At 39.5% G+C, this 22,905-nt stretch overlaps 1 protein-coding gene across 2 annotated transcripts in view; it reads right to left on the bottom strand.

Moving 5' to 3' along the window:
- Positions 1-22,905, bottom strand: part of adcy8 (adenylate cyclase 8 (brain)) — a 119,506-nt gene continuing 96,601 nt past the window's right edge. For both annotated transcript variants that reach the window (XM_067606805.1, XM_067606806.1), the window contains 7 exons: positions 21,991-22,163; positions 19,825-19,903; positions 9,550-9,708; positions 4,250-4,396; positions 2,485-2,577; positions 1,682-1,796; positions 1-1,506 (listed from right to left, as the gene is read on the bottom strand). In XM_067606805.1, the coding sequence (XP_067462906.1) occupies positions 1,007-1,506; positions 1,682-1,796; positions 2,485-2,577; positions 4,250-4,396; positions 9,550-9,708; positions 19,825-19,903; positions 21,991-22,163 (1,266 nt within the window). In that variant the 3' untranslated portion in view covers positions 1-1,006. The remainder of the gene's footprint in view (positions 1,507-1,681; positions 1,797-2,484; positions 2,578-4,249; positions 4,397-9,549; positions 9,709-19,824; positions 19,904-21,990; positions 22,164-22,905) is intronic.

The following is a 22,905-nucleotide window of genomic DNA, read 5'->3' on the forward strand; positions in this document are numbered from 1 at the left end:
TTATTGTGTTCTCATATATAAAAGAAATACAAAAAAGAAACATCGACACCAGGCGAGGGTCAGAGCGGGACGGGGTTTCTGGGTTTTCGGGCGGGGATGGGTCGGTGGCCGGGCGACATAAAAAGGGGAAGTGGAAACGACAGGAGCAACGTCAGACAGTCCGAGGGGATCAGTCGAACAGACATCGAACAGATGAGGGCGGATGAAAACAGAACGCAGCGGTCCCGTCCACTCCCTCCCTTCCTCCCTCCCTCCCCCACCTCCTCCTCCTCCTCCTCCTCCTTCAGGAACAAAGTGGAGTTTCAGTTCTACAAACATTCATCGAAAGCAGAGCGGCTTCTGCAGGCAGGAAGAATCTCATCGGTTGAGTTAAACCTCAGTGGGAGGAGCCAAACCTTAAAACAGCTTTAAGTAATATTTTTCATAATAATTATATATGAGCTGTCAGTGTGTAGTGTGTTGATCGTAGCTCGTAGTGATGAACCTACAGAGAATTATCAGCGATTCTGCAGCTTTACGGAGCTTTATAGCGAGTTTTAGCTCATTGTCTATCTGTTCGGCTGCAATTTTACAGTTTTGGTTCACTCTCAACGCTCTCATGGCGTCGTTTTCAGAGAAAAAGCTTTAAAAAGCCACTGTACACTACCTGCTCAGCCCCAAACAGCAAACAGACACAGTTAGGACGTATTCAGACCAAAGCAGGCCTTGTGGAACACCTCCTCAGGGTTGGGCGCAGGTATGCGGGGTTGTGAGCATGTTTATTTGTAACCGCTGTGAAACAATCAGAAAATAACATTTCACCGGCTTTCTTGCTATCACCGCTCGCTCTCTTCATTCACTTTCTAGCTTTCTGCTCTCTCTCTGGCACCTTTGTTATTTGTGCCAGAACGCTGTTGTTCTTTAGCAGCTCCTGCTGAGCTTTAACTCAACCACTGGAAGTATTTTTGCCTGAAGAGCGACTCTGCCTCTGAGAAATCTGTGTGGAACTAAAACTCCAGTCCGCTCTTCAGGACAGCTCAGTCTTATCAGCTACTTCGGCGTGATGCCCACCTCCCACCTCGGAGCCACCGGGCGCTAACAACGTCCTCCTGTTGTAGTGGTGGTGGCCCTTCATGATGCCCGAGTTGTTGTTCTCGTTGAGGATCTGCTTTTGCTTCTGCCGGTTGAGCGACTGCACCAGGCCGAGCACCACGGCCGCCAGCGAGTACTGGCCGGTGATTTTGCGCGGCTGCATGATGAGCGGGTTGGGCTGCACGCGGCCCAGCAAGAAGTGCGTTCGGATCTTGCCCTCCTGCTCGCTGATGCCTTTCACGTAGATCTCGCCGCGGTACTCGAAGGCGAAGCCGCGCTCCTTCAGGATAAGGTACGTCTCCTCGGGCACCTGGATCTTGCCGCTCACGCCCGTGCTGTCCATCCGGCTGGCCAGGTTCACCGTCTTCCCCCAGATGTCGTACTGCGGCTTCTTGGCACCGATCACGCCCGCCACCACCGAGCCGTGGGCCATACCTGCAAATAACACACGTGAGTAGTTGTCATTTTCATCATGGGATTAATAAATGACAAAAGAAAACGTGATGAGCGGTCGGTGGAAGGCAGATGAATGAAAAACAGCTTTACAAAGAGGAAGACAACCAACGTTGAGGAAGAATAAAAAGAGGAAACAGAAGCAAGAAGCTCTTACCGATCCTCAGCTCGAAGTTGTTGAACGAGTGCTTGTTGATCTCTTGGATGCTCTCGTTGAGGGCGATGGCGAAGTCGGCCAACGCACACAGGTGACCCCATTTATCTTCACATTGCTGTGGGAGGCAGAGAAGAAGAAGAAGAAGAAGCAGAGTCTGAGTCAGATGAACAGGACAAGCTGGAGAGCAACATGTCACTGTGTGTTTACTACTAACACTACTACCACTCATACTGCTACTAGATTTATTGAGTATTTTTCAAGTATTTTATTCATGTAAATTGGTGCAGTCATCTCTTCTCTACACCAGGGGAAGTTTTAGGACTGCATATCCAACCTTAAAACCTTTTTAAGTACCAAATTAAAACATCATTGGCACTGAGTATCAAAAACTACCAACAGTGGGTAGTAAATGAGTTTTGCTAATTTTAGACTGTATTTTGTTTGAGGAAATTTACTGTACAGCTGCTTTGCATTAAGACAAAATAAACACCGACATATGTGAGAGGTTTGTCCAATTTTTTAAGTAAAAAAAAAAAGATTTTGTGGAAAAACATATTCCTCAAAATAAGATATTGAAAATGATTGTCCTGGTGTTGGTACTGAAGCTTAACTTCTTGGCTCCAGCATTTAAAAAATCTAATAAACATGTTTACTTTGGGTATATATGAAACATAAAATTTACACAGAGCAGAAAAACATCAGCTGAAATTCCCTCCGTGATGCTCACAGCATGCAGGTTCAAAACAAACAGCACGTCACCAGCAGCAGTAAATCAAGACTAAAAGGCACCTGGAGGATCTCACCTGTTTCTCTGGCGACAGACCGGAGACGGCCATGTAGGTGCTGCCGATCGTCTTGATCTTCTCAATGTCCTGGAAACGATCTTCACCCAGCAGCTGAGAGAAATGACACACACAGAGAGAGACACTTTGAACGTCAGTAAGCATCAAAAAACCTGCTGTGACATTAACTGTTTCAACAAGCTGGAACTATTCTGAGCACCAGAACTCAATGAGGAATTATTATAAAAACCTTCAGTTTCAAGTGATTAACTGCTTTGCTAATTGTCTAATAAAAACAACAATTAAAACACTGAGCTCCTGCGCCGCTCTGATCTCTAACATCATGAGCCACTCTGCTGTCTCTGAAGGCGAGTTCCCCAACGGAGAAAAGACAAGTCTGTTCATGTTTGAGAGACAAGTGTTTGAAAGTGAGACGTGTGGCCCCCGAGGCAGCAGCGAGCTCAGCTGGTGTCTGTCTGTCTCTGCTCTTATTAGAGGACTTTTGACATTTTTCTGTCAAAATCTCAGTTCAGTTCGGGAGGCTCCATCAGGAACACAAGCTCCTCTAGACTTCAATCTGTCCACAGGGAACCAAGAAGTGCCAGAGAAAGTTTCAGGGAAAGAGCGCTCCGTCATACTGAACCCGAAGTGACAAGCGTTTCATCTACTTTATTTCTATATTCCGAAAAAAAACATTTTCAGAAATATAAGTTTATAAATGTGCAAAATTTCACTTTTAGCAATTTGATGAAAAAGTTAAAAGACATAAAAAAATCCTCAGTTTGGAATAATAAATTGTGTCTGACATGATTTTGCCACAGAAAATGTTCAGTTACCTCGTTTAAAAAATCTTAAAATGACATCTACTCCTTCCACCTCATTAAAAATCCAGGATCTATCTATCTGAATATGCAAATATTGTTAATTTCAAAAGTTTAACTGCTGGACACCAGAGGTCTCCTACTTCACTGTAAAGTCTCAGTGTTTGTGCTCTGGAGGCTTCAAGTTTCCACATCACACTTGCGTAAGTTAAATACTGGACCCCGATTGGCTCCGAACTAGTTGTGATGTCACAAATCCTGCTCGTAGTTACACGTGTTAAACTCTGATTCTTGGTGAGCACAGAGAAACTTTTCCACTTTCAGCAGATAAACATGAAAACAGCTTTCTAGTGTCCGAGAACGAAACAGATTTTTGAGTGGAGGGAGGGTTTAAACTTTAAGTCTGACTTAAATTAGCCAGATGTGTCAAATTCAGACTTTCCCAGATCAACAAAAGCTGAGTTTAAATTTTGCGATGGTTGGTGGCAACATATGGAGGTCATAATCAGTCAGAAAAGATCCCATAAAGTAGCTTTTTCCAGAGCTTTCAACCACATCATTTCACAGTCTTCATCAGCAGAAGGATTTTGCATTGAAATAAATATACTGTAGCAAGCACTCCTGTTTTTTACAGCTGAGGAACATCAGTTCTCTGGTGTTATTCACACCTTCTGTAACTTATAATCTGCATTAAGTGAAATCAATACAGGCTGAAAAAAACAGAAGATGTCCCTAATATTTTGTACACTGGGTGTTTATTCTCCTCAGGAATCTTTTCTGTGTGATATAAATGTCTTCTGATCAGCTTGTGTCACTTCTGCCTTTGCGTTAATCAGTTCTGAAGTGTTCTGGGGAACAAGACGGAAGTTTTAATCAAAAACGGGAGACGTCGACGACCGGACTGACGATCCATCCTGCACGTTGAAGTACACGTGGGGGCTACTTCGAAAAGCCTGCGGTCTCACCTCGTCAAAGTCAGCGATAATTTCGTTGAGGAGCCTCAGGCACTCGACTCCCTGGTTGTTCATCTCAGTCTGGGAGTAGAAGTCGGCGAAGCCCGGGATGGAGGCGAACATCACACCCACGGCATCGTAGGACTGCGAGTACAGCTCCTGTGGGGGACAGACACATCACGGACTCAACGCTTGTTGCTTGTTGTGTTTCCTAAATTATTTCAGTCGTTTCTCATTCGTCTTCCATCAACATCTTTTTTAGTCAAGGTGCCAGTCGTTTCAGTTTTTCTATAGTAAAACATTTGATGATGTCAAATAAGATCAAATTAACAGTGACATCTGATATTATATATTAAGAGTAATTTATCACTAAATACACATTTTATTTGTTCTTTGCGATGGCAGATTGTTGCCTTTTTTTAGACTCCAGATCATAAAAATTCTGTTAAAATTCTCCGACATACATTATAAAGACACAAATAGACTCGTTATCTTGGAGAGTTTGGAGATGTAATTAACAAAGAGATCAAGATCATGGGACAGAGAGTTGTAGTAGTTTACAGTCTGGGTTTAAATGCATTGTTTTCAATATGTGAAAACAGGGACGTTCAAGCTTAAACAGGCTGTTAAAGTGCTCTTTAAGTTCACTTTAACATCAATTGTTATAAATTATTACAAAGTACTGAGCAATAATTTACACAAATTCAATAAATAGCCTCAATATTTGCAATATTACTGTTTTACATGATTGAGATAATGAATAAAAGTGCAGGTACATTAGCACAACACATGTCTTTAACATTCAATTTGACGGACAAATTCAAGAACGTTTCAGTGCAAAAGTTCACTTTTGTTCATCTTTGATCTGTAAAATTAGAAACATTGATACACTGATCACCCTGTTTTCTACAATATCAGTCTATGATCGCTCTGCTCCATATTTATTTATTTATTTACAATTGAACATTGGAACTGGGTCATCAGAGCTATGTTGGGGCTGTGTGTGGGGTAATGTCATTTTGATTTAACTTATATTATTTGGGCTCCTGCACACTTTCCACTATTATTTATTATTTATTATTTTGATATAAGTAATATTCTTTCATTTTTTTAACTTGTGCAAATAAAAAAAGCTTAAACTCAATGTTAAATATTTGAAATCAATGTAGCATCAGAGTGTTTGCTGCTGTGTTATTGCAGCATCACTGTACTGTCTCCCGCCACTAGGGGGCAATGTTGACTCATGACAGCAGCAGCAGCGCAGCAGCAGCAGCTTGCCCTGCTGACATGAAAACACAGCATGTCCTCACATACTAATGCAACATGGAGTAATTCATCATGTCATTATGGGAATATTTTAACGATCGGCTGGTAAACACGCTGTCCAGTCATAGTTCAACATATCAAGTTAATAATTCAGGGGAAGTGGAGCTTCTCTCTCTCTCTCTCTCTGGATTCAACTGACTTTTTTCAGTGTAATTACACACTTGTGAAAATAAGCTCCTGTCTTTATTGTGACATCCTCACTGACATTATACATGTTTAATGAGCTCAGACAAATCGCAAAGCTTCAAAGTAGAAGTTCATAAAAGTTGAGCTAATTTAATTTCTTGGTCTTTCCCCGCGTCTCTTTAGGATCACGTCAGTCAGCGTAATGAGGTTTATTTCAACCTGCGAGTGAAGCCTTTTTCACGGACTTTATTAGAAGTTTTTCAACAGTAGATAGAAGGGTAGAGATAGTGACAAATTAAAGTAATATCCAACATAATGTGTCAGTGGGTCTTCTCATCAATTCAACAATAGATGAAACCATTTTTCCAAAAGATATTCCCTCATTTGTTGTTCTCATGTGGTCTGACAGTTGTTTATAAAATGGACATGATTCTGTTTAAGGCTGGAGCGTCTCAAGACTGAGTGTAGTTGAGTGTACAGTTCAACTTTTACATATTTATTTCTTCTTGGTCAACACGACGCATTGTTGAGATCTGGGAATTGTGAGCATATCTGAAAGTTGAAAGTGTAAAGGAAAGAAAGAGTGTATGACACACAACAAATTACCCTAAAACAAGGATAGCTGTGTTAACCAGTAATGTATTTCAATATAAAGGCAATAATAACCCTTTACTGTGAAACCAAAAGTGTTGATTTCTGACATTCACGATGAGCTAAAAGTGCCAAACACTGTCTTGTACTAATTTTTCTAAAACTATTAGACTACATTCATTTTTCTGCACTTTTTTTGCGGGGCATCATTTTGAAACTTTGCATGGATTTAGCAACTGAGGGTTTCTACTTGTTGGTAAGAGTCATACAAGCAGCTTACAAATATAAAATATGTGTATGACTTTAAAGTATATGTAGGTGCATATGTACAGTATATGTATGTGTATGTGTGTATACATGTAGAAACTACTAAATTGCTTCAAACTATCTATCTTCAAACTATTTATCTAAGTTATTATGAATTCTATCAGGATGAGAAAAAAAGGGAAAAAGGTTAATTGGTGTCAGACTGGATCAGTATCAGTAAAGATGTGTTTAAAGCCTGCAGCAACAAGTATAACTCAACATGACCCTCATTTTCCTGCTTTTAAGCTGCTTTCTGATGCGAATCTAAAAAAACACCACAGACTCATCACACAACACTGTGCGAAACAGGAAGCCGTAACAGAAAGATCACAAGATCTAAACCACCAGCAGCTGAAAGCACTGCTGAAGTGTCCTTGAGTTCGGCTCTGAAGCCCTGCAGCTCGCTGTGAATAAAAGTGAATAAAAAAAAGCCTAAAAATGAAAATGCTGATATAAATGACACTCAGCTGTCTGTCAATTGATTAATTCTAAAGATCATAAACACCTCTTCAGGGTTGTAGGAGCCTATAAATAACCCAGCGCTTCAGTATCTAAATCACGGAACAATAAACAGCCTGATTTATAATGTAACAAGTGATTAGGACCCAACCTATCCTAACGGATGCATTTTTAATCATGTCCTTTTTAATTAGGAACAGGCACGGGAGCAGAATGATATCAGCTCTCCCCTCCTGACATTCATAATTCATCGGCCGCTCGCCTTTTGTTCAGGAGGCTACGGAAGATCGGAGGAGTCAATAATGAAGAAGCCGGACCAGGACAATACAGCCATTTGACTCCGGCATGTGATAACCGTCCTCTTTGCCGACCAACACAATCAGTCATTATCGTGCTCATAAATGAGACGAACGAAGCAGGACGGACCACAAAAGACACAAAGAAGCGGTTTTCTTGTCACTTTTTTTTTTCCAGATTAAAAAAAAAAAAAGCTTTAATATTTGACTTTACTGTTTTCTGTTAACTCATATCAAACCCTGCTGATGGATATTTGAAGAGATTCATCCCAAAGTCATCTTCATCTTTCATCTTAATTGCTGGCAGCTCATTACAGAGAAACACAAAAGTTATCAGCCGGCGTTTGATTATAGCGGTTTCACATTTTAAGGTGTAATTAATCTTGTAGATCTAATTAAAACAGAACGATTTTTAAGTCTGAGCAACAGAGAGAGCCCAAAGTCCTGATGTCACTTCCTGTCTAGCAGCTGCTTCACTAGCTTCTGTGACTCAACACGATGTCGTCATTCAGCGTTTCCTTCATCTGTCTTTCAGAAAACATGAAGCAGAGTTTACTTTCCATATTCTAAGACAACTCGCTTCGAGAGGTTACACAACAGTTTCTTTGTGGGTTTATCATCTTTGTAGCAACTTTTTGGGCAGATCTTAAACTGCTGTCCATTGAAGGCAGTTGCCGATATTTCTCAGTGATTGAGCGCTAATGTTGCTGTGGCGACTGTTTGGTGAGTAGGACGTTCAAGTTGACAAATCATTAGACAGATAGAAACGTGAAGCTATGAATATGTTTACCTTATGACCGGATTTAGATGCAAATACAGTACTCTGCAAATGTTTTAGGCATTTTTGATGTTTAGATGCAACACCATCAGGGACAACGAGCCCAAACATCCAGCCAGAGTCATAAAGAACGATCTTCATCAGCAAGAAGAAGAACGAGGAGTCCTGCAACAGATGGTCTCTGATCTCAACATCATGGAGTCAGTCTGGGATTAACATGAAGAGACAGAAACAGCAGAAGAACTGAGGCAACTTCTCCGAGATGCAGGAACAACCGACCTGCCGACTACCTGAAACACCGAGGAGGACTGCTGCTGTTTTAAAGGCAAAGCTGCTCACAGCAAATACTGATTTACTTTAAGTTTCTTCTGTTTACTGAACTCTGTATGAAGTTCATTGATAAATAGAGACTCATTTTGCTTTTAGTGCCTAAAACTTTTGCACAGATGAAATGATAAAGCAGCTGGAAAACTAATAGCTAATTATATCGCTATTTAGAGTCAGTTAAGTTTAGTTTGACCTCACTGTCAACACTCTGCACTCCTTATTTTGAAGCTTCAAACAGAAAAGATGATGCCGACCATAAACTGCAACTCTGGGCTCCAAACTGGCTCCAATTAAAACCACCTCACTACATCCAATCTACGCCTCAACCTCATCCAACACCTTCAGGATGAACTGGAATCCAGACCTTATCGCCCAACATCAGTGTTGGACCTCAGTGACGCTCCTGTGGCTGAATGGGAGCGAATCCCTGCAGCAGATTAACACCTGTGGTTTTGGCATGACATGAAGTATCACATTGTTCAAGTCTCTGCAATCATATTCATACTAATGAAAACCAGTGGCTGCAGTAAACACACACCAGCTTTACAGAAGACACACAAGCCATTTTAGGCTTTTAACAAGTGCGGAACTGCTCTATTAAGAGGAAAATAAAAGTACAAAAGGAGAAGGGCAGCGGAGATAAGGTGAACACAATGAGGAACTTTGTAAAGTTTGACTCTGTAGGGATGAAGCAGCTGAGTCACTGCAGCAGCGACGCAGAGAGACAAATCAACGTGTTGTCTGCCGCTGACTGACAACATGTTATTAAACTCAAATCAAATGCAAGCGACCAAAAAAAAAAAAAAAAAAAGCTCCCCAGCTCTACAAAGATTTGAATGAATCGCCCAACCGATTCTCTCCCTCTCTCTTCGTCTCTCTTCGTCTCCCTGTACAGTTGTTTGAAAAGCAATTACAGAGCCTTTTCTTTTCTCGGGGAACGAATTGTAATGAACGCAGGGGGATTAATTTAGGAGCAGGTCTGAAGTGGAAAAAAAAACGAGGTGAAGCATGCAGAAGATGTGTAGTGCTGCTGAGATCTGGTGATGTATGTAATGTAAATATTCATCGGTTCAGTGACAGAATGTGCGTGAGTTTGTGCAGACCTCGTTGTCCCGGTCCTTCTCCAGGAAGTGTCGGGCCACGTGGCTGGGCAGGATGTTCCGCAGCATGTTCTCGTTGTGTTCTCGCAGCTCCTTCATCTCGTTGATCTCCTCTTTGGCCTGAACGCGCCACAGGAAGTCCAGCCGGGCCGTGTACTCCAACTAGAGACAGAAGAAACGGATGCTAGTAAAGTATTCCTCTATGTGTAGAATTTGAACATCAGCAAAAAATAGAAACTTATATTCTAATTTACTTTTTTCCAATTTAAAGCATCTCATTGGCGATTTGAAACTTTTAAGAAAAGAAAATAAGAACAATAATAATGAGAAAATGAAATAAATGCCATTCAAAAGCTACATACAAGCTTAAGTGTTTGCATTATGTGGTTTGACTCCACTTATGTGAAAGTACCAACATTCAGTTTTTTAAGTTTATCTCTATAGGATGATTACATTAAGTGGATTATTTGGATGATTATACGTTTCAACAAAGGGTCATTTGTCATTGCGTTGTGACTTCCCTACAATAAACACTCCAAAGACAGGATTAAATAAAAAGGTAACGTGCACATTTACCAACTGACACTTTAAATCTACCTCAGGAAGAATGTCTGATTATAAACACTGACATATGTAAAACAGGAGCTCGAGCCAAAACACAAAGGCAGAGTCAAATGTACGTCAAATAACTTGAATAAAAAATTCTACACTCATTCATCTTCAAGAAAAAGAAAGTTTAATGTAAAAAAAAAAAAACGAGACAAGTCCAAACAAGAGGAACAACAGCAGCAGTTATTTGTCCTGACAAGTGATCTGTTGGTAGCTTTTTCAGAAGTAAAAGCTAAAATAGTGACCTTGTTATAGTGCTGACAAACCAGATTTAGCATCACACACCTGTAACATTTTGGACCAAAATAGAACTTTTATTTTTTTAAAGAATCAAAATGCAGCAGAACCACAGGAATCGTCCTTTATCCTAATCAAAATTTAGCACCTATATTACCCACTATGCCAAACCTGACCCACTCCTACTGACATTGGTTGACTTGTAATCATAACTACAATCTTTTCCCAACCATAGATGTGGAATATCAGAAAATCTCACATCTCATTGTGACAGGCAATGTCAGATATTGTCATTTAGTTATGAGGACAAACATTTCATCTTTCTGGAAAGACTAAAAATATCTATGGAATCACAAAATATATAGAAAAAAGCTGGATAACAGGTAGAAATAAAAGATTTGTGCCATGTGATGAGCTCATGGAGCTAATTTATACGCAGCTTCCACTAAAATTTTAATCTGTGAAGGAAAAAAAGGTTGGATTACAATTAGAGACGTGGGAGGAATAACCTGCTAACGCTGCCTGATACACTAACTATCTATTATTCTTTACATTAACCAATAACCAGGACAATTCAATATTATTTTCCATTTTCTCCAAACATTTCGTGCTTCTTCTCAAACCTCTGCTCCTCTTTCCTTTTGATACTCAGACTTTCCAGACAGACACTTCTTAATCGTTTCAAATGAAAAATTTAAGCTGAAACGAGGAGAAAGTCTGTTGTTTATATCATTTAGATGATGGAAAAGCCAAGCTGTTGCTTCTGGAATGAACGGCTAAATGGAAAAAAAATCTGTTAAAGGTTGGATCAATTATGGAGCACAAGAGAGCGCGAGCAAAAGGATTCTAATAGGCGACACAAATTGCTTTTCTGAATGGACAATTAATACAAAGTCATTTGAATACATTAGAGCCAAACAAAAGTCAGTACCATTTAGTTTGTACATGTGGGGGAGAGGAGAGAAAAAAATCCCTGATATTGAAAATTAATTTCGGGGGGTGGGGGGGGCAATAAGCAGATAAGCCTGTGAGGATTTAAACATCTCTCTCTCTCTGGCGATTGGCTGAAACAGTTTTGTGATTAATCTTAGTATCAATTAGTCTCTTAATCATATGAGTGAGTACAAAACTTCAATCTCATTTTCTGTTTTTCTAATTAAGAACGCAAAGCCCGCAGGGCCGGTTTGGTTTGGCGGCGACGGGAATTATGAGATGGCGGTCGGTGAAATAACGGGTCGCTCGGTTGGTAACCAACATGACCTCCGCAGTTCAAGTCTGGGTGATATTTCATTTAAAAAAGAAGAGTTTTATTAACACTCACAAAAAAAAAATACACTCAGTTGTTCAGTCCTGATAAACATTTTACTCTGCTGTCATCTCACACGTTGTTATTTGGTAACGTGCATCTATACAGTCATATGTCAACCCCTGACTGTCTCCTAGAAATTACGTTCATATACAACTAAACTGCAACAACAAACACATTGTGCAGGAAACATGATGCTGGCTAAATTATGTTCCTCCCAACATAATGAGGAAATAATGCACACATGTGCCAAGTTGCAAAAATGTTGATACTGAACATATGAGTGAAATGTTCACAGACAACAAACTTTCAATCTTGCAGCACAATATTATTAAACTTTTAACCATAAAGGTTACGTTTGGCAGCACTTGTTTAAGGTTAGAGATCATGGTCTCTGTTTAAAACTGAAAAAGTCTGCAGTGACTTGAATATTTAAGCCACACCACCATGTTTCACTAACCTTTTGACCCCGTTTATACTTGGTTTTTAAATGCGTCTTGAGTGGTCGGATCACAAGTGGACAGCGCTAAATACAAGTATCACTCAAACCACTTAACGAGGTGGTCTGGGACACATTTGGCCGCATATCTTTTGTGGCGTAAATGCTAATGTGTCCTGATGCGTCCCCGACAAGGATGTAATAGGAAAATAGGTCATCAATGCAGGTTTTGGTGGCAACGCGCCAACACCAGATGACTTTGACTGCCAGTCTCAACAGTTGGAATAGCCTGAACATATGTATTAGTTCTTGAAGCATTTTTGTTTTCTTAGCTAGCCCGTGTGAAACAAATTGATGTAATAACTGTGTGTGGGGCTCTTTGACCTTCTAGCAGAAGTGTTTGTATAGCCCAGTATTTGTATTTGTATTTGTTGAGGCAGCAAAATTATTTGCATTTGTATTGAAATAAAAGTGGAAAGAGGCTTAAAAATCCTGTTTTTGTATTTATTACGCTTTTAATTTTTGAAAATCTAAGTGTTACAATAAGTGTTCGTGAATAAACTACCTTACGAAGTAGGTCCCCACATCGGGTCTTGAACTGGAGTCTCCCAGCTCATAGACGACTGCGCTGACTACTGAACTAAAACTTTACTTATCGACTCATTGCAGACAGACCTCTACCTATTTATGCACCCATAACACACAGACAGCATGCCATGTAACATGTAGAAGAACTTCAAAGGTGATTCTTTCTTTGCACTTTTCATTTATTGCCTATTTTTTTACAACCTAACTTTGTGGAAAGGAGATGGGGAACAACAGGTTATGGAGAGTCTCTTGGGACTATCTTACCCCTGATAGATGTAACAGTGGAGCAGAGTAGAGAGACTGAGATAACGACGTAACCGACCTGCAAACTGGTATTTGACATGGGTTTTTTTTCCTCCCAAAAACAAATAATTCTTAAAATATTTGTATAAAACAAATATTCCTATAAAACCCACTATTTGTGTTTTTCCGAATAATGTATTTGTATCCGGGCACACTGCTAGTAGGCAGTAATGATGACACCTTTGAGATGCATGATAGACACAGGTGTGAAAGGTGATGTGTCTCGCTTGTGTTCAGATCACCAAAACGCATTTTAAATCCAAGTGTAAACAGCCTCTCAGTCGCTGAAACCTGCCAAAACACTCATATGAGCTGGTTTTTGTAATGTACGAGTTGTTTTGGAGTCTGAAAAATGACCTATTTACATTCACACTGTGGTGTTAATACTCTTCAATCACCGGCACCATTAGATAACGACCACAACTATTGATCTTAAGATGCTTTAACAGTAAAGTGGGGGGCGTCACAGAGGGAGAAATCCTAATCATTTCAAAATCAGAGCCTTGTCTGCAGCTTTATAATAAAGTGCTTCATGTAGACTGTGCTTGATAATGTAATTACAGCTCTGACAGGAAGCAGCGTTCATGAAGAACAACCTAATCTGGTTTCTGTGTTCTGCCGCTGTTCGTTTATTATGTAAAAGTACTTTGGGCTTGGTTTCCTCCGCACCCTAAAACATATGAAAGTGTCAAAATTACTAATCTTTAAATGCACAATAATAGAGTTAAAGAGAGGAGTTTCCCCTCCCTGTTGAAATGTAAAAAGGAAAAAACGTGTGCAAATGTTTTTCTGGGTTATTGTGAGGAGATTATACATAACAGTCACATTGAACAAGCTCTGAATGAGATTCTTGTGATGAAAGCGGCCGTGAAGAAGAATAAAAGAGTGAAAGACTTGTCCTCCATCTTTCTGCTCTAATAGGCTCTTCTTCACAACACAATAAAATCACTTAAAGGTCTCGTCTGAAAGAACCGCTAACTAATGTATTTACACCCTCTGTGTTCACACGTTTTCTCAACAATGCTGTGAGTTTCAGCAATAAAGCCTTGAAAAACAAGGACTCACTCTCCAGTTTCCAGAGAGAAAACGATGAAGCTGCTTCATTATCGCAGTGTTTAGTAGGGTGATATATTGCTCCTGTTATACTTCATCATTTCATGTCTCTGTTGGATCTCTGCTGCCTTTCCAAAAAACGGGAGATTTGTGAGTTGATTACAGGAAGCTATAGTTCACCGCGTAATGAAGAGTGGCTGTGGCTGATGTTGTTTTTGTTCTATGCTGGTCTGACAGATCAATGCTTCATCAATGCCCCGCTGTCAGCTTGTCATTTCAGAGCAATCATCGCGACCCTCCTCCACCTCATCCACCTCCTCGGTGTCTCCTCTTCATCCTCGATAACCATCTCGCCTTCTCCACGACGTACTTCAGAAGCAGCAATCTACACCACCAAGATCCACACCATTTATCACCACCACCACCACCAGTGTCCAAGCTCCATCCTTCCCCTTTCATATCTGGGGAAATCATGATGGGATGGAGTCTATTCGCCCAAAGACTTTTCCACTTCATCTTTCATGCTGTTCAAATAAACATCATTTTCTTCATAGAATTGAGTCTCTCCTGATTTAAATAGTTACATTTGTGTGACAGATGCCTTCTAGCGGCCGTAGTAACTGTGAGGCAGAGCAGTGGTGCAGTTCAGATGACATCAGATATCTATATGTGGACAGTTTTCCTGATTCAGAAGAGCTTTAACCCAACAGTGGACTCCTTTTCCTGGTTCCAACCACGAGTCGAGACAGTTTTTTATAACCCTAACCCTAACCATGATCCCTAACCCTAACCCTAACCATGATCCCTAACTCTAACCATGATCCATAACCCTAATCCAAACCATGATCCCTAACCTTAACCCTAACCATGATCCATAACCCTAATCCAAACCATGATCCCTAACCCTAATCCAAACCATGATCCCTAACCCTAACCATGATCCCTAACCATGATCCCTAACTCTAACCATGATCCATAACCCTAATCCAAACCATGATCCCTAAACCTAACCCTAACCATGATCCCTGACCCTAACCATGATCCATAACCCTAATCCAAACCATGATCCCTAACCTTAACCCTAACCATGATCCCTAACCCTAACCATGATCCCTAACCCTAACCATGATCCATAACCCTAACCCTAACCATGATCCCTAACCATGATCCCTAACCCTAACCATGATCCATAACCCTAACCCTAACCATGATCCCTAACCCTAACCATGATCCATAACCCTAACCCTAACCATGATCCATAACCCTAACCCTAACCATGATCCCTAACCCTAACCATGATCCCTAACCTTAACCCTAACCATGATCCATAACCCTAACCCTAACCATGATCCCTAACCCTAACCATGATCCATAACCCTAATCCAAACCATGATCCCTAACCCTAACTCTGACCATGATCCCTAACCCTAACCCTAACCATGATCCCTAACTCTAACCATGATCCATAACCCTAATCCAAACCATGATCCCTAACCTTAACCCGAACCATGATCCATAACCCTAATCCAAACCATGATCCCTAACCCTAATCCAAACCATGATCCCTAACCCTAACCATGATCCATAACCCTAATCCAAACCATGATCCCTAAACCTAACCCTAACCATGATCCCTGACCCTAACCATGATCCATAACCCTAATCCAAACCATGATCCCTAACCCTAACCATGATCCCTAACCCTAACCATGATCCATAACCCTAATCCAAACCATGATCCCTAACCTTAACCCTAACCATGATCCATAACCCTAACCCTAACCATGATCCCTAACCCTAATCCAAACCATGATCCCTAACCCTAACCATGATCCCTAACCCTAACCATGATCCATAACCCTAATCCAAACCATGATCCCTAATCCTAACCCTAACCATGATCCCTAACCCTAACCATGATCCATAACCCTAATCCAAACCATGATCCCTAACCTTAACCCTAACCATGATCCCTAACCCTAACTCTAACCATGATCCCTAACCCTAACCCTAACCAGACTTTAACCACAGCGTTATCACATCATGAAACATCATTATTTTTTAACAGTGATGTGTAAATTTTGCAAAGCACAGATTAGAAAACGCTCCTGTTTGACGTTTTGGAGTCACAAGGTCAAACCACGTATTTGCTTGTTTAATTTGGACGACTTGTTGGCTAAACAATGAGCAGAAAATCGTTAAAGCCCCGTAAATCCGAGCAGAGCCGCAGAGTCTCATTATTATTATGAAAAATATCAATTATAGCAGCTTTAATTTCTATAATAAACCTTCTGTGAGCCTGAGCATGAAAAATAACCAGAATAAAAACACAAAAGGTTTTTTTCTTGCATCCGTCACCAGTCCAGTTTAACCGATAGATGGATCACATTTTAAACACTGACCCTCCTGCTTAGAATAAACAGTCTCTTTTATATGATCTCTTTTCTCTTGGCTTGATGCATCTCGCACACAAACAGCTTTTTCAGTGAGTGTGAGTGTTACACGCCTGCCTCGCTGCGAGCTGTCATTGTCTCTGCTCTCTGCCAAACAAGTGGTAGGATTGACCCGGGGGAAAATCAATATGCCACTGGATGACTTCAAATGCGGCTGCTTTCTACTTTCACAGGGCTACAAAGGACCTTCAATTACAGCCGTCTCCCCTCCATCTCTGACCGACGCCAAGCCGCTGAACTACATGATCAAAGGTTGCCATAGCGAGAGCTTTGAAAGCAACGCGGTGATACCAGTTTCCTCCGGGCTGCTGACTCTGACTGCATCTTTATAAAAAATGGCTTTTTTAAAATGTATCGTGTAAATGAAGAGGTTTTGTTTCTGTGTGTCTTTGTTTATCACACAATAACACCTGAGTGTTGCTTTTTCCCCTGGTATTATGGATGCAATGCTCCTGATAGGAATTAAAGGGCTGGTTCACCCAAATTAGTCACCCAGAGAGTGCTTTTATTTTCTCTTAGCTTTCATTTGAATATATTTTAGAGGCAAGAGGAGGTAAAATTATCCAGTGTCTGACAAGAAAAATGCATGTATTAGAAACAAAAATCTAGACATATATTCCTTTTACATGTCGTGACACTTCACATTTATTGTGCAATCCCTTGAGGGGCCCAATCCCCATGCTGGGAACCAATATCCATGCTATATAACCATGATAGTTTTTGGTTTTATTGGTCCAGATTTTGAGATATCTGTCTCTGAGATATTTGCCTGCACCCCAATACAACTAAAATGAACAGAACTTAAAAATTATAATTACATTTTTCACAGAAACTGTTTCCCATCACTCTGGATCATCCAGAGAAATATATCCACAAACACTGGATGAATTCACACCAAATTTTGTACATATATTCATGTTCCTCAGAGGATGACTCCCTCTGACTTTTCCTCAGACACCAGCATGACGTTGACATTTACAGTTTTGAGGGAAATGTCTCAACAACTATCCGATGGATTGCCGTGAATTTTGGATCATACGTTTAATTTAATTGTAATAATTTTGGAGATCCGATAAAGTCCTCAAGTCACATAATTGAAACGTCACTGGTTTGATTCTTGCTGTGGAAACTGTGAGGTTTCTGTCTGTATCTACTGTTTGCTATCAATAAAGGTTAAAAGGCCAAAATGGTAACTAAAATTAAATGACTCACTTGTATGTTACAGTAAAACTATTTTCTACTATATTCTATTTGATGTTAATTGTTATGTAATTCAACATTTTCAGCCACATTTTTCTTCTGTTTTCATCAGTGTCACATGTTGTGAATTACTGTCCATCCGAAACAGGGGAAAATACAGCAGCAGCAAGATGAATGATAAGCATTTTTCCAGTGAGTGATGGTAATTTTTATAGAGCTGGAATCATCATCACCATCATCATTGTCTGGTTTGAGCAGCATCAGGACTACAGCTGTTTGTCTGTCTCGTCTGTTTATCTTCTTCTCTTGTTATTTTTACTTCAGGTTAGCTGCTAACACTAATTAGACAGCTGCGTAGCAACAAGAATGATGCAGCGTTCATGGTTGCGCTGCTGCGCTGTTGTTATCTTGTTATTCCCTTTTAAAAGAAACATTCTACATTTTCACACCAACAGAGAAAACTAACTACTGCGTTCTTTTGGCCATCAAAAACAAAAATATCAAAACAAATGGCACCATGTTGGACTTGTTTTAAAGACAGTGATGAGCTGCAGCAGAGCAGTTACATGTAGGTCCTCCAAACAAACAACACTAGTGAGGCTGAGCGCTATATGATTAGAAATGATGGGAAATAGCTTTATATAGCAGTGAATCTTCTATAGTTTAACCTCTGCAGTGTCTTTGTCACATTTTAATTGCTCTTTATTTTATCAAATTTATCTTTTTCTGAAATGTCTTTTTATATATTTTTTAGCCACATGTGTTTGTGGTGTTGTCTTTGTAGTTGTAGGTTCAACCTGAATATAAACTGTCTGTAAGGTGCGGTCATTTAATGTTTCCATTCAGCTAATATTTGTTTTCCATTCACTTCTATTGAAGCTCTTCTAACGGACAAATCGAAGCAAATAGAAAAACTGCTGAACTGTATTTGGAAATATTATTTTAGTGTGTTTCATCAGCATTTTTAGCGTATTATCGCTAATATTTATTTACTACCAGCATCAGAAACATGTCCTTTTTCAGAAGCGTTTCAGAGTGTAGAAGGAAAAACAACATGTAACTGCACCTTGAGGGCTGTAGCTGTATATAAAGTCATGATGTCACTTCCTGTCTAGCCTTATTTCCAACTATCTGTAACTCAATGCAATGTCTCATTCAGCGTTTCTTTCATCTGTCTTTGTTTCTAAGAACATGTTCAAGGAGTTTCCTTTCTATATTCTAAGATAAATCAGCTCCACTACAGCACTTGCTATCAGAAATTGAAACCTTTGTGACTTTACTAAAGAAGCTGTTATTAACATAGAAAAAACGTCATTGTAACTTGGTTTCCTCCATATCCATAAAACTCACAAACACAAACTTCTGATTTAATTATTAGCTGAAATCTCTGCTGTCTAAAAACTCCCACACCTTTCTGTCCTCTCTGTCCCGCTGTTATTACAGACATGTCTGAACTAACAACAACCCCTCGACTTGCCCAAGGTCTCAGCGCATCTGTCACATCTGTGGCTTATGGGAAATGCTGTCGGTTAAAGGTCACAAATAAACAAAGGCCGGTATTGCAACTCTGCTATGTATGAAGCGTTTTATGCATTTATCGCTTTCTTGTTGCACCTGTAGGACTGTAAATTAGCTGTTGAAATATCCCTGACACATTGACACTGATGTTGTTCACATGTCAGTGTTGATTAATGTGTATCTTCACCTACAGATTGACAAATATCAGTAGGATTTCAAATGATGGTTTCTTACTTCTGGAGCAGAAAACGGATGTTCTGGTTTCATTTGAGCTCTCTATACTACAGAGGGATTATGAGAGAGATGTTGCCCTCTTTGCCTTTTCTCTTTTGCACATTGGTTAATTATATTTGTGATGTCTAGATTGGACGGGGACATTTAAAGTCAGTTGTGATGGGAAGTAGAATAATATGGAGAAAAAAAATGCAAGAAAGAGGGAATATCCTTTAAAGAACTGGTTTTAATGTACTTTTTTTTTTTTTTTTTTTTTTTTTTTTAAAGGAAAATGTGTTGCAAAAATGAACTCATATCACACCTCTATAATGAAACCCTGCCACCTGCTGTGGTCTCACCTGCTGGCCGTGGTAGAACACAGCGAGGAGGAACATGGCCATTAGGAGCAAAGACGTCTCTTTGGTTCCCAGGAAGTTTCTGTCAGAATGAAAATAAAGAGAAGATGCAGCTGAAACAGACAAAATCATCATTTAATGCTCATTAATGTGCGTCACTGTCTGAAATAAACGAAAACACTCAGTGGCAGTAAGCAGTGATCTATATTAATTATGAAGCAAAAAACTTAAAAAATGATTCACAAGATAATGAAGAGAAAGTTTTTAGATGTGTTTTTTAAAAGTAGACTTCTTGATTAATCTCAGTTCATTCTAGAGCAGCGGGATCCAAATTAAAGTTTAAAAAAAAAAAAAAAACCTCCATCAGCCTTCGTTTTCAGTTCAAACTGTGGAAAAAAAACCTGCAGGATCTCGAGGATTAACGGCTCAGTGAGAGATGCAGAGATGCTGCTTCAGGCATTTTATGGAGGGTTAAGAGCTGCAGCCCCCCAAAAAAACAAGTGAAAAAATCAGAGATAATTTGTTTTCAGTGTAGAGGATCAGAGCTTCTGACAGTGAGTTGTGTCTTATAACGCTGACAATAGAAAACGCTCCTGGTAATGGAAAATACAGAAAAAAAAATTGTGAGAAAACAAGACGGAGCTGCTGTTTAAACGCCAGGAAAGAAAAGAAATGATCAGACTACACTGTTCTTTTGGGGGCTGTTTAAAATCTGATTTTACCCTCATTTTTGTATATTTTTTTTACTGATTTTTATCTGTTTTTTATATTAAAATAGAAATAGTTTGGAGTTTTTTTAAAATAAAATGTACTGAGACCAATTTATCCCATTTTTGATTTGAGAAATTTCACGCAGGCACATTTTGTGCAGGCACCACACTAGTACTTTAAATTCTTTTCTACTTTTCGTTATGCATAACGGACATGACATGAATTCAAACTGGCCGCATGAATTAAACTAAACATTTTTCACAGCTTTCTTTTAAGCCTTCATGTGTTGAGTGTTTGATACTTGGAGAACCACTTTCAGATCACCGTCTTTGATGTTTTAATGAGTTAAACACACAAATTCACCGTCCGTCCTGCAGCATCTTTATCTGAATCCTCCTCAGACAGTGAACATATGTTTTTACCTTAAAAAAATCTTTTAATGCACATGTTTTGAAGGTTTTGTTAAGATTAGATCATGCTGTCAGTGTCGAATTTATGTTGTTTTACAACTGAAGTAACAGCAATTAATTAGCTTTCATCAATTTGTACAAAAATAAAAAGAAAAACTAGGCTAAACGACTCCGATCTGAAACTTTTTGCAGTGGAAATGAAACAAATCATTGTTGTTTTTCTCTTGAGGTCTTTCGATCGTGACCTTTTCTCTCATTTCCCAGAAGGCCTTCAAGAAATGAATCTGACTCCCATCAGTTCCCTATGGAGCTCGTATGGAAACCTCTTCTTCCAGTCTTTCACGGTTATATGCTCAGGATGCCTTCATACATTGTCACTGTAAAGGTCACTGTACTGTCACTGAGAACGCCCACAAGATGAGTTTTCTCACATTTGCAACATTTATATCCAGAAAAAAAAAAAGGTCAACATGGCTCCCTGATGTGTTTTTGAAGAGACGGAGGTGAGGAAATGAAGAGCAATAATCTCTTCCTTTAACACATGTCCTTTAGTAAAATGAACTAAAAGCATTAAAGGTTTTACATGTCGGAATCAGTAATTCCTTCTTATTTGTGACGTCTGTAGCTGCAGTCAACATCCAAGTGCTTGAGACTATTGCACGCGATGTCTTCTTTCCCGCTTAAACTTCTCATATTTACATAAAAGATCTCTAACGTTGTGTTTTGCACAACGTGTGTTTCAGCAAAGCATCTCTCACTCCCAGTCAGTCAGCCAATGCCTCTTAGCAAAGCACACACTGATCTGATATGTGTGGGTCACATGAAAACCTTATTTTTTTTAAGTCTTGCGGATGTTAAAACATATTTGGATGAAGGAAACATGAGCAGCACAGATATGGTCACAGCAGTGCCAAAAGATGACAAAGCTTTAAATAATTCAACTAGCAAGAAAGCTACCAGAAATGGAAGATTTCCCTCTGGTTGTCATGAAATGTGTCTGTAGATATTTGTGTGTTTTTTTTGTGTGTGTTAGCATTGTCACACTCACTCTGTGTTGTGGTGGACGGTGTCGTAGCGGACAAACAGCGAGGTGTAGAAAGCTTCGGTAAGCAGCGAGTAGATGGCGATCATCACCAGCAGCACGGCCAGCTTCAACACCGAGTTCAACCGTAGAAACACGGCGCACGTCACCATCGCCAACACCCCCGTAAACACGAAATACTGGAGAACAAAAAGAAAGATGTGGTTAGTTTCATTAGGACCATCTTTTATTTAAACAGGTTTGGATTACAGTGGATAAATCAACACCATTTGTCCTGTGTGCACTTTGATATAATCTTTACTTTCTTGAGTTAAATGTTGGGTTTCTTTGTTCTATGTACTTATAAAACTCACCATCCTCTCTAAGGAGTTAAAAGGTGGTGGCAACCACTTCCTGTTATAAGCTTTTGCTGACATCATCAATAATGTCATGGGTTAGACCAAGTACGGGGGGATTTGTTGTATTGAGTAAAATGTTTTTGTTAGTATTTGTTTTTTTGTGCTTAACTTCTTGACATATGGTGAGGGATAATAATAATAATAATAATAATAATAATAATAACAATAATAATAATAAACTTAATTTATATAGCACCTTTCATAACATAAAATGCAGCTCAAAGTGCTTTACAGAAAGAGGTACAGACAAACAAACAGATATTTAAATATATTAAAAGAAAGGAGAAAAAAGAAATACAATAAACAATAAAAAAAACAGTGATTAAAAGACATAAGAAGATAAAAAGAGATAAAATCATGAGATAAAACAGGTCGTAAAAAACAGCAGACAACAGTAAAAGGCAAATGAAAGGTTGAGTTAATTAAAAGCAAGATCATAAAAATAAGTTTTGAGCTGCTTCTTGAAAATATCAACAGAGGATGCTTGTCTAATATGTGGTGGGAGTTTGTTCCAGATCTTTGG

Source organism: Thunnus thynnus, chromosome 12 (genome assembly GCF_963924715.1).
Source record: "Thunnus thynnus chromosome 12, fThuThy2.1, whole genome shotgun sequence".
Taxonomy (NCBI): Eukaryota; Metazoa; Chordata; class Actinopteri; order Scombriformes; family Scombridae; genus Thunnus; species Thunnus thynnus.